This window comes from Halichoeres trimaculatus, unplaced genomic scaffold (assembly GCF_033239565.1).
Source record: "Halichoeres trimaculatus isolate MK-OKI-2021-1 unplaced genomic scaffold, fHalTri1.1 fHalTri1_scaffold_19, whole genome shotgun sequence".
Taxonomy (NCBI): Eukaryota; Metazoa; Chordata; class Actinopteri; order Labriformes; family Labridae; genus Halichoeres; species Halichoeres trimaculatus.
In genome coordinates, this window is record NW_027437197.1 from 22123340 (window position 1) to 22141529 (window position 18190).

Sequence of the window (18190 nt, forward strand, 5' to 3'; positions counted from 1 at the left end):
CCTGCACATATTGACCTGTTTTAACACAGTCAGTGTACATTTGGGGGAAAAATGAGCAGATTTGCTTAATTACATTGTGTAAGCATCAGTACATCACCCAAATATTTACCCACAGATTTCAGAGGCAAATGATTGATTTTCACTCCAATAAGCTTATGTATTCAACAAGCTACTTCTCAGATTGAGATTTCCAAAACCTTTAATTAGCATTTATAAAAAGCTATGCTGGTAAAAGTTGTACTGGTATTGCAGTATTTTTTGCAGGGGTGCTTAAGCTATTATTTGATAACTTCCAAGTGTAGTTTTTTTCAGGCTCTGGATATTTTAATTCAACAATCTGTCAAAAATTTTGAAAGATAATCATAATTTAAAGAAATATGGATCTTACTTCTTTTTTAAAAAAATCTTGAAAGAGTGGGACTAGAACCTGGTTTGTATTTTTGGAGCTGTAGCTCTACTCAGCCTTTTTTTGGATGTTGAAGCCTGCGCACATAACCTGATGTGCACCTCCTCCCAGATGTTACTACTCACCACAACGACGCAGAACGCTAGCTTTTTGATCGGGTCGCTGAGCAGGATCGTACTTTCTATATTTACATTTTAAACAGACATTTTAATAGACGTAAACCAGCCACATATTTTACATCCTCCAACGTCTACTCTCTATCATTCCTTGTAGAAGTAACTTTATGATAAGTACCAGCTCTAATTTAACTTATGGAAGTGAAAAAGCAAGCAGAAAATGCAGCAGGTTGACACTGCCTCCATGTGTTTAGGAAGAGTACTGCAGAGTGATGCAGACACATCGACGCAGAAGTACGTAGCGCTTAGTACTACTAGGACTGGTCGAGTAATCGAAAAGAATCAAAACCGACGTCTTAAAGCTTTTAACCAACGTAACAAACCATCCCCTTATAATACACAACAGGCAGCCAGGTGTCACAAAGCGTGAAAGCTGCCAGAAAATGAGCAAGAAAATTATTTTGTACTTTAACACCACAGTCTATAAAATATTTGTTTTGCCTGGGAGAAATACAAGATTTTTCATTTTCTTCTTTTTTAGGAAAATATAAGTTTTTTTTACTTATGTTTTGAATTAAATTGTTTCAATAAATAAACCTGTGCATGTTCATTTCAGTTTCACAATCACAGATATTTACAGATTAAACAGAGATGAAAGTTAGTTGTGCTTTAGCTGAAATCGAAGTTGAAGGCTTGATTAACTGTGATTACGAGTTTTGCTATATTTGCCCAGCCCTTCTTATGACTTTGTCAGCCAATTGGAGTAGGGTCAACACAGAAATACTAACCAGGCTTAAGGTTTTCGGATGTGGCTTATTTTTTTAGCCCTTAAACAGAGAAGTTTAATTCCAACTAACCCTCTGGTCCAAAGGTGTGAAAACTCGGAGAAGACAAATTAAAATTGAGTACAGTTAAATTACACAGCAAAACATAGGACCATAGAGTCTGTCTTTAATTTACTGAGCATGGCTAACACTAGCAGAGCTAGCACCGCTGGCCTGGTAAGGCATTGCTCTGGCTGAGTGGTGTTTATCTTTTTTTTCTCAATGAAAGGAATGCCAAATGAGATTTCACATCCATCATCTCTTTTATTTCCAGGCAGCAGAGCATTACAGAAGTACAGGAGCTACAGCCCTTGCTAGTGCTGGGTGGTAACACCACATTTTAGATAAAACCCACATTTTAGGGTCTGTAATGATAAAAACATAAACCATTTCTTTTAGCAATCAGCAGTTCCGGTGCGGAGACGGTAATGTTTGATCACAAACACTCACATCCTCAGGAAGGACGTAAATACCTCCATCACCGTGGGGTTTTTGTGCTATTTCCAAAGAAAATCTGAGAAGAAATCAAGCAGCATGAAAATGTAGGAAATGAAGCATAAGGGTTTTCAAAGGGAAGGAAGGACAGGCTTATCTTTATCTACTGAAAACATGAAAGCCTGCAAAGACACATTGCTTTATATGCTGTTCATTTCATGCAATCTGAGTAAGTTTGAAGTGCACTCAAAGTTATGAATAGACACATGAGGTCATGAGGGACGTTTTGACAGGGACAGATGTGTCTCTGAAGAGGTGAGGACTAACTGCTGCTCTTAGCAGAGCGTTTGATGAGCGATAGAGAAAGAGAAAAGTGGTTGAAAGCGGCGTTGAGATAAATGATAGTGGTGCAGGATGGTGAGAGACAACAAATGAGCTGTAATCTGATGAAAGCCTCTTTTCTCCCCTGTCACTTCACCTTCAAGCCTCGAGCAGTGACCAGGGCTTACAGGCGGATCAATGCTGAGGCCACCAACATACGAGCACACACACGCACACAAACTCCCATACACCTGTTAGATCACTTCACTTTAACATCTCAGATATTGTCGATACTTCCAACACCTGAAGATCTTCAACATGGTTGCTGCAGAGAAACGCTTCCACCTTCATGCTTTGCTGTTTCACTTTAAAGTAGTACACTGCACACTCTCCGTCTCTTTGATGTTTTGTATTTTCTTTTTTTGCGTATGTTTTCATATGCGTGTCTGTGTGTGTGGGTGTGAGGGGTCTGTAGGTCATTCAGACATCTCAATAAACTCCCAGCTCAAAAGGAGGGAGGGAGAGTGTGAGGAGGAAGTTAAAAGCTCCCATACTAATCAGTCTCCAGCATTTAAACCTAACGACCCGGCCAAGCAAATGACCCAGAGAGAGGCTGTTTCATTGTGAGTGTCCTCCAGTCTGAGTTTTATTTTACAGACACACAAAAGGAAGACAAAAAAAGATGTGAGCGTGACAGAGAGAACTCAGGATGAAACGTTTTTTCTTACCTGGTTGCAGAAAAGACAACGGCTGAAACAGTTGAACAAAAGACGTGGTCATGTACAGTTTTCATACTTAAGTATGGGATTTGGATACTTGAGGAACTTAAAGAGGGGGTATTGTGCCTTCCTGTATTTCAGACTATGATATAAATTCACAATGCCGAATGTTTGTTTTAAGCATGTACAGACTTTCAAACCATTTCATTCTCATACATTGAAGCTCCACCCCTCACATGCCTCCAAAGGGCCTGCCAATCACAGGGAAGGGGGTTTATGGAGGGATGAGCATTAAAGAGACAGTAGTTAAAACAGAATGTTACAAAGGCTGAAATAAGGGTTTTCTGAAACACCTGAGTGAGAAAAAAGGGATTTTTTTTCTTTTAGCTGCAAATCATGTAAAGCTACAAAGAGGTACCAGAGTGACAGTACAAATCCTTTAAAAGGCAAATCAAGGGCACCCTAAAAGCCAATCAGAATGGAAATAATGGAGTTACTGCAAGTTTTATCATTTTCTGTTAGAGGCTCTTCAACACTTGCTGCTTCCTCTGGGATCCCTTTTCTGTTAAAAGATTGAATTGAAAAGACTATTGGCTTTATTGGCTCTATTTGTTTTAAATCTTGCTAACCCCATATTCGTTTCTAGCCTAGCCCTGTTGTTGTTGTTGTTGTTGTTTCCTCTCTCCAGATGAAAATCAGGAAATGTAGAGCACTGGAGTTTGTAAATGTTTCTTAACCAGGCGCTCCACAGTATACAATGTGATCAAAACATGATTAAAACTGTAGGAGAGGGAAATGGGCAGAAAGGAAATTGGATTGAAACACAGAGTAGAAAAGCAATCAAGAAGAGCCAGGGCAATCTCACAGAGGACTTCTCAAGCTCGCAGGACAAAATTACACAGAGTGTGATGAATGTTGTGAAACTTTGCTTAGATGAAAAGTTTGATTGTCTACAATCCGTGTGGATAAAGTGTTGCTGGACTGGTGAAGGTACAGAAGCTTAAGCCCTGTTTTCACCAAGCAAGCTGGTTTGGATCAGTACAGTTTTCTACAGTTTGGATGGGTTAAGCCTGGTCCTGTTTGCGTTCTACAGTCACCAGTGCCCTTCTTGGTAGGTGGCGCTGGGGTGTAAGTCAGATGCCAATAGTGGCTTCAGCTACATAGTTGCGCGATGTCATAGCAGCACAACACCGTGTGCCCCACTAATAAAACCAACGAAGAAGAAAAACACAACAAAGTAATCAAGGCACTACTTGTCTTCCTTATGATTGCCATATGTCTCTTCGTTACAAAGCACAATCAAGCTTTGTTTTTGGAGAAGGCTGTGTGCAATGAGGGGAAATACAGCAAACGCTGTCGCACAGGAAGTGATTCATTGGACCAATCAATAGACTGTAATGTCTCTGGCTCCACCTCCTGGGGTCGGTTCAATATGTCTGGCCCCCCAACAGAAGGGTACCAAAAAGTAGAATGGTACGGGCCTGTTATTTGGGGATCTGTCCCAGGATTATTCAATGGAAATGCCTCAAAATGAATGCTGTACCAAGACAAATCGAACTGAACCACTTGGTGGAAACGGTGCTAAAGTTGTTACTATGCTAACTGACCATGGGGCTACTTTAGGGGTTATGTAGTGCTCAGAAATAGGCCTATAGATGCTATTTTTGATGAGTAAATTCATAATTTAATCAGCCTAGTTTTACAAAGTGGTGTTTAAACACACAATTTTTAGTTGTCTGAGCCCTTAAATTTAAGAAAAGCTCCCACATGTGGGATAATACACCAACGATAAAAGCCAAGAAGTTTGTTTTTCTGTTATAGCCTTTTACAGGCGAGGTGAATATCATTGACTATCTTTGTACAATAGCACCTGTCAGTGAGTGGGACCTGTTAAACAGCAAATGAACCTTTTGTCCTTGAATTTGATTTGTTGTAAGAAGGAAAAATAGTTGTAAAAATATCGGATTCCAGATACGACAGCTTTGCAAAATGAGTATAATTTGTGTCTCTTCAGGTCAGGGCTGTTTTGATCCAAACCAGAGGAGACACAGCCTTCAACAATGTTGGACTGTTAGTCATAGGTAGCGCCTAATACTTGAGCAGTCAGTGATACATGTGCTTGACATGACTGCATCACCATGATAACAGTTATTACAGCCTCCTGTACAATAAAGGTCAGCAACACAACATACTTAGAGCTACACAACACCACACTACTGAGTGAACACTGGTCTACTTCAACATAATGAGATAATAGAGGTGATTTTAGTGAAACATCTCAGAGCTCGATGCAGTGTCTATAATTACACAGTAAATGAATTCCTCAGTTTCCTTATTCTGCGGCAGATTTCATGAGAACAGATGCCTTATGGGATTGTTTTGCGATGTCTTTGTTGTCACATAGCTATCTTGAATCCTAAGCAGATTCTATCTCTAAGTCTCTAAAAACACCATCCTGTCTGTCTCTCTCTCACACACACAAGCACACACACACATTCACACAGTAGTAGTCTTCCCAGTGACAGATGGGCGAGATGGAAGCACAGTCATCCTGTTAGTAACCATGACATCAGCAACACTGTTACTCAATGTCACATGCACATGAATGCTCTCTGTCTCCCCAAACTGAACAAAAGACCAGAGGTGATGACAGACAGCGGCCATGACAAGACTGCCATTGTTGAGACGTAAATCTTATTTGGAAAAACAGACCGAAGCACATGGCGGAGAAAAATGAGTCTGTGATGGACCAAACATTGAGACTTGATAAACAGCCAAAAAAACAGACAGGAAGTCTGATATATCTCACAGTCATAAATCTTTAATGCAAAAATAATCAAGGAAGTCACTGCAATTCATCAGATATACATCATATATCCAGATACACTAGCTTCCTGTGCCTGGTCCGTACTAATAATGTTAATAAACAACCTTTCTGGTGTGAGTTGGATGGTTATGGAATAAGGAAAATGTTGGTGGCTGGGCACAGTGTCCATATTCTGTTTCACATTTTTAAATCAGTGTTTTTATCAAACCAAGAGTGATGCTAGCAGCTCTTTAAGATCATACTCCATGGTTATTTTCAGATGTAAGAGTGTTAAGCTAACATATTTGAAATGACCCTGTTGGCATTGATACACATGAATCAAAGCGTGTTTACAATTTTTATTTTAATTTTTCTAATTGTAAAATACCACTTGAACTTATCGGAGTCATCTTTATTTGCCAAGTGTCTTCAAAAGAACAGAAGGAATTCTACTCTTTTTTTAAAACTGTGCTATCTCTGTACAAAAAATTAACAAACCCTAAAAATCAAAACCAAAATGGAGTGTAAATAAGTTTAAAAAAATGTTTAAAAAAATGTGAACATTCAAGTAAAATAGTGCAATGATATCAAAAACTATGGTGGACTGTTCCGAAGGTCAAAGTTCTTGTGACATCTTACAAAGCACGAATGTCCGATCCTTTGTGACACTCCCTCCCAGGCGTTGCCATGATTCCTCTGCTGATGTCTTTGTTATTTTTGGCGAAGCACACCAAGATGAAAGCATCATAGTAAATGCAGAGTCACACACTAGCCACAAAACAACACATTCATGGAAACGCACATGCCTCACAGGTTGCACAAACCCAGAGGAGAAAACAGAAGAGGAGAAAACAAAAACCCTCTGATGAAATTCTTCATTCCTTCCTCTTCTCTTCAGACAAACTCAACTTTCCTTTTAACTTCTGTTTCGCCTCTTCAAACGTCCACCGAGCTACACTTCACATTCAAACCTCTTCTTACTCTTAATGTTGGAGTGCAACACCAACAAACACTTGGTTCCTACCAGGGATGTCCCGATCAGGTTTTTTTTGCCCCGAATCCAAGTCATTTGATTCTGAGTATCCGCCGTTACGTCTACCTCTAAACACCGTGCTCCCAGCCCTAAGTTCCTTCCATGGTCTGCTCCACTTTTCGGCAATAGCGTCACTGCAGCACAGTGATGTCATGCCGTGTGTTGTTTCTGTGTGGAGTATATATATATATATATGTGTATATATATATATATATATATATATATATATATATATATATATATATATATATATATATATATATATATATATATATATGATTCAGATCAAGTGTGTAACCACATGATTGGTTTTCCAATCACATGATCATATCATCCCTAGTCCCCACCCATGTAATTTATAATTATACTTAAATGTAAACTTATGTATACTTCAAGTTACCCAAATAGATATGTAGACAAAACATACAAATAAAAATGACAAAAATTATACTTAGTGCTGCAAATTTCATGTCCAGGTAGTTTAAGATATTAAGGGTAACACAACAGTAGCCAGAGAAAAAGGCTTGAATCACAGATGTCAGTCTTTAGGGTCCCTCCTCTGGGGACCATGAGTAACTATCATAAAGTGAAAATCCAAACAAAGTAAATATTAAGGTAACCATATGTTAGCCATAAAAAGTGGATGGGAACAAACAAGGTTGTTGTGCGTGCTGTATCGTGACTGTGCCTGTAGTATCTCGTTAACCCGACCAGGGAAGAAGCCTGGATATCTCACTAACAGCTTTACCGGCATTAGGAAGGTTTACCTCGCAAACATTTCACCTCAGACTTATCATGCTAATTCTCTATCCCACTTTAACCTACTGACCTCTTTAACCCAGTGAACTCCTCACTCCAAAGGTTGTAGTGTATGATATCGGATCCATCCACACACAAGTCATCTGGTACAAAAAGAGTTAAACATTGTTTCAGCCATGATGTGATGTTTTGTGAGCTCTATGAGCTGAGTACACTTAGGTACATTTAAAAATCAATAACACCACTTCACACCCGAGTGAGGGGAGACAATAGTCTACCTTACCCCGGATAGGGAGCCAGACTACATCTACTTTAGTATCCCTGATGTTGGTATTGTGCTTTTAAAGTTTGAGGAGAGCAGAGGTTGCTCATGGCATTGAAAAACTAGAATTTCAGAAACGATCATTTCTTATTACCCAGAACAACCCTGACAGAACCCCCTCACCACGAGATGAGTGGAGACTTTATTTTAAGTGGAAAGTACTTTCACTGGAACCGTTCGGAGCAGGGTCTGTTTATTATCCCGAGCAGTGACAACAGTGTTTCTGTAAAAGCAGACAGCAGTTGAGAATTCAATTTGAGTCATTGATGCTGAGCTGAGGCAGAAATCTCTGAGACAAACACCCCAACCCTGAACAAATGAATCCAAACCCTGCTACATGATGGATTTTAGAAGAACTTCTTTTGTGTGTGTGTGTGTGTGTGTGTGTGTGTGTGTGTGTGTGTGTGTGTGTGTGTGTGTGTGTGTGTGTGTGTGTGTTGTTGGAGCTTTGTATGAATCAAAGTCAGATTTTCCACTTTCACAGAACAAGCCAAAGGAGCCCATGAAACGCTGCAGTATTGATTCTGTGATGTTGAAAGAAATAATGTGAGGAAGACTTTAGAGGAGACTTGTTTTGTTGGATGCAGTGTAAACTACTTACAGCGAAAGGTGTGTTTCCTTTAAGTGAACTGCAGCTTTGGAACTCTAACTCACAATCACCTCTGCTTCCTTGGCAGAGGAAACAGTTTATCGGAGGTATAGTTTCACTGAGGACGCCAGGAAGCTGAACTCAAAGTGGGAGGAAAAAAATAAACTCTCTTTTGATTTTTCGGGGAACATTTGTACTTTGTTCTTCCACAAATCTGAACATCATGACTTTGTATATCCAGTTTCCCTTTTTCTTACGTCGTCAGCTTTTCATTTTTTTTTTTTTGCACGTCTGTCTTCTCCTCCCTCTTTTCCAAACCCTTCCAATCCTCACCCCCGAGACCAGAGTGTCCTCGTTCTGATGATGCTCTGTCGCCACATCTCAGCGTGGGGCCTCTGAAATATTTATGCTGACACACATACACACACACACACACCTAGAGAAACACTGGCACAAACCTTCCATGTTTCTGCCTCTGAGTTTTCCCGTATTGGTAGAAGATTACAAAAATATAATATATTTCGCAGCAGGATTTGGGAGGAAAAGCGCACAATACAAACGCAAACAAAGGCAGAGTCTTCTTAACTCCTCTTGGCGTTCATGTTTACTTCTTATTTCTGAATTGAGTGATTATAACAGAGTTGTGATTCTCTACACGGTGACATTTGCTCAGAGGGAGCAGCACGTTTCATGTCGGCTCTTTCAGTCTGTTTAAAGGGCATCACCCTCTCTAATAGATAAAGATCAAAGATGTTGTGATCACATATCAGTAGCAGGCAGGTGAAGGTGAAGCCAGTCCGCTCTGTGGCATCCACAGCCTCGAGAGCTGGAATACAAACTGGCATCCAGCAGAACAAATCAGAGAAAGGCCTTATTACGATGCCAGCAGTGCTGCGATTTGATCTGTGACCTCAGACTGTCAGCTCATCTGGAGGAGAGAGTAAAAACTCCAGCAGGAAGCACATCAACGTGCAGAAAGGTTATTACACTGCCTGTGGGTTTGATATGTAACCCAACATTATTTGCCTGTTGGGCTGTCAGAAGCATGTAAGCAAGGCTACGGCTGTGATTTGTGTCAGAGGTGCTGCGCTGTGATTCAGCGCTCCCTGTTTCTCAGCGGGGAGGAAGAAGCGAGCCTGTGAAACAGCTTTAAGATGCTGGTTGAGTTTGTGTGCTGAAAGTGGAGCTGAAAAAGAAATCTTTTAGGGTGTTCGGCCCGGTGGAACTGCTACGACCTGCGTTGCAACAAAGGCAATGATTATTTTAATCTCCCTGTCGCATAACTGAAGTAGAAAAACAACACAAAGGGACTGAAGTCATCACATGGCCGGCTCTAATGCTTTTTTTTATTAGCGTGCAGAGCTATGCACTGCTGTAATTAGATAGTGATTTATAGTGTAGTCTCTATGGGAGCATAATGCCACGGAGAAGCTAATAATGTTTTGCGCCTAACGGAAGCCTTTAGGAGTATTTATCTGGGAGAAACCAACATTACCAGAGCTTTTCTCCTGTGTTGATATTAATTTGCAGTGTGATGTCTTCCCCCGCATGTTTTGGAGGCAGAGCACACTTTTATAATCCCATGATGATTTTGGCTGCTGTTGAATCACTCGTGCAGAAATGAGCATGGAGCACATCTGCGACAAAGTCTCACCTTAAGAGGAATGTGTGGATATTTTTCCAGCCAGGCTGTGAGACTCTGAAACAAAATCTTACTAGATGTTTCCAAACAAGGTAAATGATGATTACTGCTGAGTCTTTTCATAGCTCTATGTTTAACCTTGAGTACTTTCACTGTCCCTGTTTAGCCCCGTCCCTCAGACAGTCAAGGGAAATGCTCCAAAGCTGCTCTTTTTATGCCAGATTATGCTCAGCACAGCGTTTCAGAGGGAATCCTAATTTGTTGTTGAATTACAAAAAGGCATTAGCTGACTGGGGTCAGAGGTCAGGACCGTCTGCTGCCAGTGGCCTCGAAGAAACCATCAGCAATTGGTTCTTAACATTCCCATGGAGATGAGCGCTCCTCCCCATTCGCAGAGTCCTTGTAGCGCTGCTTGTTGTTATGGCAACAGACAGGACGTGACATTGTTGTGTAATATGCTGTATTTTCTTTTTTCATCTTGGTGGTTCTGATGTTATTTGTGGTCTTTTTCCCTGACCATGTCATGTCTCTGTGGAAGCAGCAGCTAAACAGGAGTAACGTCAGGTCACGGCAGGATGTGAATTTGAAAAATCTGATCATAGAAAATCAGTCAGAATGAGGAGTCTCAAGGTGTAATTAGAGCATCTTTGTTAAAGTCATATGGTATCAAAAGATTTTCTTTCCAACGCTCTCTCTTTCTCAATTGTTTGTGACTTTGGTGTCGTCAAAGATTTGCAGACTTGGCAAATTTAGCTGAGCTTCTTGACAAGCAGTGTGTTGCCACTTTCAGCAACAGCTCGAAACTTTGTGATACTAATATGGTTTGATTCAGAAAGTGCAAGACAAAACAGCTGAAGAGGACTTCTGTGCAGAATTAGAAGATGTTTATTCAACAAGAGCCAAATTTACTAAACCCATCAATACAAAACACAACAACCTGTGGATGATCAAAAACAGGAGGAAACAGATATCGGGGCTAACAATGTAGAGGTGTAAACAATCAGGTAAGGACGGACAGCAACAGGAAGTAAAACTTTACTTAAAACATTGTAATAACTTTATTACAATAAAATAAAGGTTGATACACTGAAAACCAACTCAAAATATAATCACAGGAATTCATCAAGCAGCAACCTGAGGTGGACAAATATAAAGCCTATGAGGAAGTGCTATAAAATGCAGTTCTTTGAGAGTCTTTTTGAGGGTTGGCTGCAAAAACACTGGAAACCACATACAAACCAAGATAAATGATTAGAAAAAAAAGAATTAACTTTTGCCAAACTAATTTTATTTAAAGTTATTAAACTGATGAGTTTTGCCTAATGGCAAACTGACTTGACTGACAGCTGGTACCCTGTGGCTGTCTGCAAAAATGCTCAAGGCTCGACTCTTTGCCTCAAACAAAGCTAGATTAGGTTTAGTTATTTCCAACATAGCCTCTGTTGATGTTAGGCTTCAAAACTTTATATCAGAAACTAAAGGGTGATGTCATAGAGGCTACGCCTATATATATATATATATATATATATATATATATATATATATATATATATATATATATGCTGCAGCTATCGAACATTTTAGTATTTGAGTATTCTTATGAAAATCCCATTGATTAATCGAGTAATCGGATAAAATGCATTTTTGTTTAGTTAAAGAGCAGTTATTTTTCAAATGAAAATTTTTGTCTTTAAGAAATAGAATTTTCTGATACAGCATGTCAATAAGAGCACTTGCTTTGGTAGCTCCAAAATTTGTAAATGCATTTGACACATTTTTTGTGCCTTTTACATCTCATCAAATGTTGCGGACCCAAATGGCACCCGTTTCGTAGAATGTCACATTAGTCTCCAAACTCCAGAAAATAAGCTAGATTTGTAGCTAGCTGCTATTTTGTATAAGAGGTAGCTTGAGGGGTCTGAAAACTCTCTTAATATGTCCTCAGTTCTATTTGAAATACCACTCTTTGATCTTTTTTAAAATTAAACAATTCCTCAAGGCGGAGAAAGTTACTCGAGTATTTTTGTAATCCAGTACCTCGAATCATTTGAGGAATCGTTTCAGCTCTTATATATATATATATATATATATATATATATATATATATATATATGTGTGTGTGTGTGTGTGTGTGTGTGTGTATATATATATATATATATATATATATATATATATATATATATGTGTGTGTGTGTGTGTATATAAATATATATATATATATATATATTATTTATATCAAGAAAGGATAACAAAACAACACAAGAAAACCTTAAAGAAAGATGGAAAACACAAGATATTAATGATTCAAAAACACCAGGGGGATTGTTCATAACTAAAACAGACAGGATGCAAAACACAAGATAGTTGCAACACCATGGAAAGAGAACAAAAGCAGTCTCGTTGCCTAAAGCTCTATTATTTTTCTGTATCAGATTTTTTGCATCTCACTGCCCTGAACAATGAGCAGCTCCATGTATGCTAAACTGCATTGAAAGATACAGAAAAGCCTCCCATGAATGGACATTTTTGATTGACTAAACAAAAGAAATGGAGGAAAAAATAAAGGCAGCTTGAATGACTGAATCCTTTTAGCACCTTTTTTACTTTGTCACCATTCTTGTTGGCGGTGTTTTGAAGTCCCTTGTCATAAATTCCCAGCTGGATCTTTCTCCTGAGTCAGGGGCCTGTGGTGTTACCAAGCTACGGTCTTTAAGATCTGGTTCCACGCTCAAGTCTTTCCAAAACATGACGGGATGAACTGAAACATTTCCAACTGCTTTTCAGTTTCTTCTCCCCCATAAATCAGGCAAGCTTGAATCTATGTGGGTCTTTTATTTGAAGTTTGATAAAAGAATCATGTTTATTTAAGAAAATCAAACTGATTCTTTCTTATGTTGATGCTCTCATTAGTTGTTTTGTTTTTGATCCAGGAGCAGATAAGCAGAAGTATGTTTTATCTTGAATAACAAACTCAAGGCTACTGGTTAAATGCTTTGGAGTGCCTGATGTATTCACTATTTGAGTTTGACTTTATCTGCAGTGGCTGAAAATGAGAATCACCAGCCTTGAGGGCTGCAGGATGCTGTGATGTGTAGGTGGATCGTTCAGTGAAGCAGACAGGCTGAGTTCCTCCTGTCAATAAGTACTTAGCTGAAGTTTCCGGCTGTAGGAGTGCTGCTCTGCTCCTAAGTCTGACGGAAACTTCACCAATCAATAAAGAATCACACACTTTTCTCAGAGTTGTTATTATTGTTGTTGACTGGGCTGTAAAGTTCACGTTATGCACGGTGAGGAGCGCTTTATTCAAACACCCACGGTTGTATTAATCATCTTCAGTTTTATATGAATCGTATGCTCTGTCTTTCACCCATAGGGAGCATCGTTTACGGCACATCATTCAAATGCTAAACACTGGTGTGCAGTTCATCCTAATCTATGTGAATGCTTTTAATTCCATATCAGTAATGACAGGGAGGCCCAGAGGCGCGGGCTCCGGCTGGTGTTGCTGACATAACATCCAATGAAAGCTGCCGTGGTGAGGGCCTCGAAGTAATTAACCATAGCAGCTGACATTTAGATGTCTTAATGATACCTGGGAATTCGAAGCAATTAATTATTGAGATACTGGCTATAACTGCCTACTCGCTCATATCATAGCTCACTGGTTGTTGCTGTTATCGCCTTCATACTGCGGGCTGTTACATTCTACTTCGCTCCTTCCTGTCCACACTGATTCTGCTCAGATAAAAATCTGTTTGCTGTGAAGTTGCTCCTGCAGTTAATGTGATGATCAATAATCACAGCATTCTTATCTGACTGCTATTTTATCCTTACTGTCGTTCACATGTTTCAGATTCAATCAAAAATACAAATAATATTCCAAATATGGGTTGGAAAACTGATTAAAAATTCATTAAAGTTTGATTCCTTCACGAACCCCACGTCATAAAAAACTTGGACTAAACAGCACATAATGTGTCTGTGTGTGTGTTTGTGGGTGTGTATTTCTGCCACGGAGCATGAGCATCTGCAAAATCAATACCACTACAGTGCAATCAGGCAGGTGAGTAATGTGTGTGCAGTCTGTGTGTTCAAGGGTAAGCGCTGCAGACTGAGACTGAGCTGAAGTGTTCGAGGTTGTCGTATATATTCTCTGACATGTAAAGTGCAGTGACCCGAATGAGAGAAACGAACACAGGTAATGGATCTGGAGTATCAGAACTTCACATTTAAAAGGCAACATAAACCTGCAAAGGCTGGAAAAGGTTTATTAAGAGGACTGCTTAACTGAGGGAGAGGTCAATATCGCTGTACTTAAAGCACCTTTGAGGAGTTTTTAACAGGTGATAAAACAGACTGAAATTATTACCTACACCTCCAAAAATCAGTGAGAAGATGGATTGTGTCAGGGCAGTGGTGTGACTCATGTGACTATAGCGCCACTAGCCGATGACCAAGGCTATTTTGGTCCTGTTTCTTGCTGTATCTGTCCTGTTAACTGTAAAATAAAAGGCATAGAAGCCCCCATCAAAGTACAACTTAAAGAGGGGGTATGTGGGACTGTCCCACTTTCAAATATGAATTCAAAGTAAATACGTTGGATGTCCAGACTTAACCTGTGCCCATTTTCGAACCCACATTCATTGATTTTACTGTGTACATGTTTGTTATCGAAACCCTAGAATCTGTTCACGAACTGCTCAAAACTGTCAGTTCTTTAAAACAGAACAAGATCTTTAAGAAACATGCTGAAACCATGCGGTCAATCCCTGAAGATCTCCCACCTGGTTCATGGCACGTTGGAAGGGTGGGCCTTAAACACCAAGGTCTACTCAGAGCTCTGCTCTCAAATGTCTGGCCAATCAGAGGGAGCGGGGTTTGTGGAGCAGTGAACCTTAAAGAGAGAGTAGCTAAAATGTGCAATTTTTGAAAAGAAGTTGAAATGAGGTTTTTATAACTTTAGTTTTACAACATTAATGTTCTTTATTTATTTATTTATTTTGCTGTAAATTATGTAAATCTTCCATGGGGTGGGGTAGATGGGGTACCACACCAGAGGGACAGGATATAGCCTAAAAACAGCCCCCTCTTTAAAAAGAATATATATATATATATATATATATATATATATATATATATATATATATATATATATATATATATATATATATAGAGAGAGAGAGAGAGAGAGAGAGAGATTTTATTTATTTATTTATTTATTTATTTATATATAAACTTGTGAAACTATTTATTTATTTAAAGTTTCACACGTTTATGAGAGCAAAACAAAGGCTAAAACAAACTTGCAGGTATGTTCAACTGTAATTAACGGCCAAAATATCAGCTCACACAGGCTTTCCGTATGAAAACATTTCAAGTACTAATGTGGAACAGAAAAGTGTCAGATTCACCAAGTTAAAATACAGATAAACTGCTTAACAAGACACACTCTGTCTGGAAACTACTTTTTCATCTGCAGTGCCTCACGCCCAAGACTGTCTTGACTGAACCCCAGAGACTTTTTCTCGGCTCGTCAGAATTTAGTTAAGGATCCGTAACGGGTCACGACATTAGGAATCACACATGTCCCGTGGAAACAGAGTAAAAAGACAGATTTATGTAAAAGCTTAAAAAGCATGAGTGTAAGTGCACACTGACACCTCTGCATGAATAACTTAGTAAGAGATGTCATGTTGGAGACTGAAAGTGAGTCTGACTCTGGCATAAAATATGTAGTGTGTTGCTTGTTACCTGAAATAATGATGATGTGGAGTAAAATATCACAATCTACGCCACCTAAACTGACTCTCCATTCATAGGTTTTCAAAGATGAGTGAGGCTTTGTGAGTGGTTTCTAATTTATCATAAGTGTCTGTGTTGAGTTGAGCATGTGCAGTAAAGAGCATATACCTTTCTGATCTTAACATCATACATCTATAAGAGAACTTGGAGATGATTGACGCTGGAACTGATTGGATATGCTTTCGCTACCTTCTCACCACTGATGTGTTTTTGATGTACTGTGATGTCTTTTGTCAGCTGGTGGCAAAGATGCTCTCAAAAGAAGACAGAGTTTAAGCCCAGGGCACACTGGATCTGTCAGAGGTCTCCCAGCAGCAGGCTGCCTCTGACACCGCTCTCCAAACTGATCTTTTTGTGTCTTATACTGACCCCAAGGCCCCAAAGAGATCAATTAGGAGTAGACTGGTCGATACTGGGCTGAATAACTGTATATGTAGCAGTTCATCTCTACATAAAACCTCATTAGACCAAAGGTTAGACACTGCCTGCGCTGTGGGTTATGAGACGTGAACTGTAAAAACCGTAATTGTTCATAACAGGCAAAAACCTCATTTACCCGCTGGCTACATTTACAATTAAAGTCAGTGGATTAATAATTTACATTAGGTAATCACAATGCAACGCTGGTGCAATTTAATCACAACATTCATTTAAACAGCAAATTGGATTAGCTTAATATACATAATGTTTTCTTTTGTTTGGAGGAAAATAAATGAAATGATTTAATGGAAAATTAACAGACTGCAGTACAGATTTTGTTTTTTGTTCCTCCTGCAACGATACATTTGTTTTCCGTGCCGCCCCTCTTGTCTCATAAGTTTTGCTCTTTGTAGCAACATGATGAAGAATTTATTCTTTTGTTCTTCCAGCACAAGGTTTCGCCTGCGTATCACACTCATAGATCTATGTCTCAAGAGATTTGTTTCTGTCTACAGCAAGAAAGGAAAAGGAAAAAATAGTCTGTTCAGCTGCTTGTGGTGTTATCTTGATTTCACACTTTAAAATTAGATTTTTAGCACTTCTTCCTTTATTTTTCTTTTTATTCAAAAAAAAAAAGATTTTAGCACTTTAATCTTTAAATTGTATTTATTAACTTGGAGAAAAAAAATCTTATATTTACTCTTAAATTAAATAATCAAATTATTGTGAATTATTATTTATAGAATTTTCTAAAACTTTTTTGTCATGTTTGGGTTTTTTTTTGTTTGTTTTATAATTTAATTTAATTTCATTTCATTTTTTTATTATTATTTTGCTGCTCTTATGTCTTTTTTTTAACCTACATTCTTTCATGTTTCCCCAATAGCTATAGAAGACAGTTTGATATATTCTAAATTAAGAAAAGAAAGAAATAATCTTATATCTTAGTGCAGCACTTCTCTGTAGCATACATTAGTTTGAAGCCAGCAGCCTCTGTGCCAGCAGTGCGTGTGTAAATGCTAATGTGTTTTAGTGAATGATTTGAGCTGCAGCAGATTAGAACCAAGCACAGATGCATATATTTCAGGAGATCTCATTGCTTCTCTTAATAAAATAAAAGTACTTCCATGACGGAAATACCACTCCCCACAGTCATGTACACTTGCCACAACTTCCCACCACTTGCAAATTTATGCAAATGCTCCTGTCGATCTTGCCATGGCAACGTTAATGTATGTGCAACAGATCTTCAGCTACAAGTCAAGCACTTCCAAAGTGTTAGCGACAATTTGTTGCAGCCTCTTAACTGTAAATCCGAGTGAATGATGGTGCCAGGATTGCAGTTTTTCTCGATGTGGTCGTTTCACCTGCGGGAGAGGTTGAAAGAGAGGCTGTGTGGAGCTTAGATGATTCGTACTGCCCCGTCAGCACCAGCAGCACCAGCAGCTAAACATTTTAAACGAGCTCCAGTGATCCCTGCCCTCTCTATCTTTTCATTCTGCCTTCTTTGACTAACTCTTTCTTTGAATGCTTCACTTTCACAGGTGTGCTTGTCTCAATGGGTGAGGCCCACTGATCCAGCCATCCCCTCCGCCCCTGCCTTCTTCTGCTCCTCATAACGCTGCCCCTCCTTCCTGTGAACAAACATGGCGTACACCAGTAAACTGCTGGGCCTGGCTGAGATGGGGCTGAAGTGCGACCAGGAGATCGAGAGGCGCTATGAGATCGTGCCCTCGGTGGTCTGCTCCATGTGCTGCCTTTTTGGCATCATTTACTGCTTCTTTGGTAAGTGATAATGCAGTCAGAGTTCTACTCATTAGGGTTGATCTGCTCACATCTAAAGTGTATCTAAAAAGTGTTCATGTGTTAAATGAAAGCACTGAAAAATGGGATTTAATTAAAAGCACAGCTCAAGCATAATTTCAGAATCTGGCATCTACATAATTAAATACAGTTTGTGCTTGTGGCTCAGTATCAGCTGCAAGCTGAACCATCA

At 39.2% G+C, this 18190-nt stretch overlaps 1 protein-coding gene across 1 annotated transcript in view; it reads left to right on the forward strand.

The window, feature by feature from the left end:
• The window catches only part of tmem198aa (transmembrane protein 198aa), a 41844-nt gene that overhangs the window by 4240 nt on the left and 19414 nt on the right, over window positions 1–18190 (forward strand). The window contains exon 2 of the mRNA XM_074695676.1: window positions 17739–17979. Within this exon, the coding sequence (XP_074551777.1) occupies window positions 17841–17979 (139 nt within the window). The 5' untranslated portion in view covers window positions 17739–17840. The remainder of the gene's footprint in view (window positions 1–17738; window positions 17980–18190) is intronic.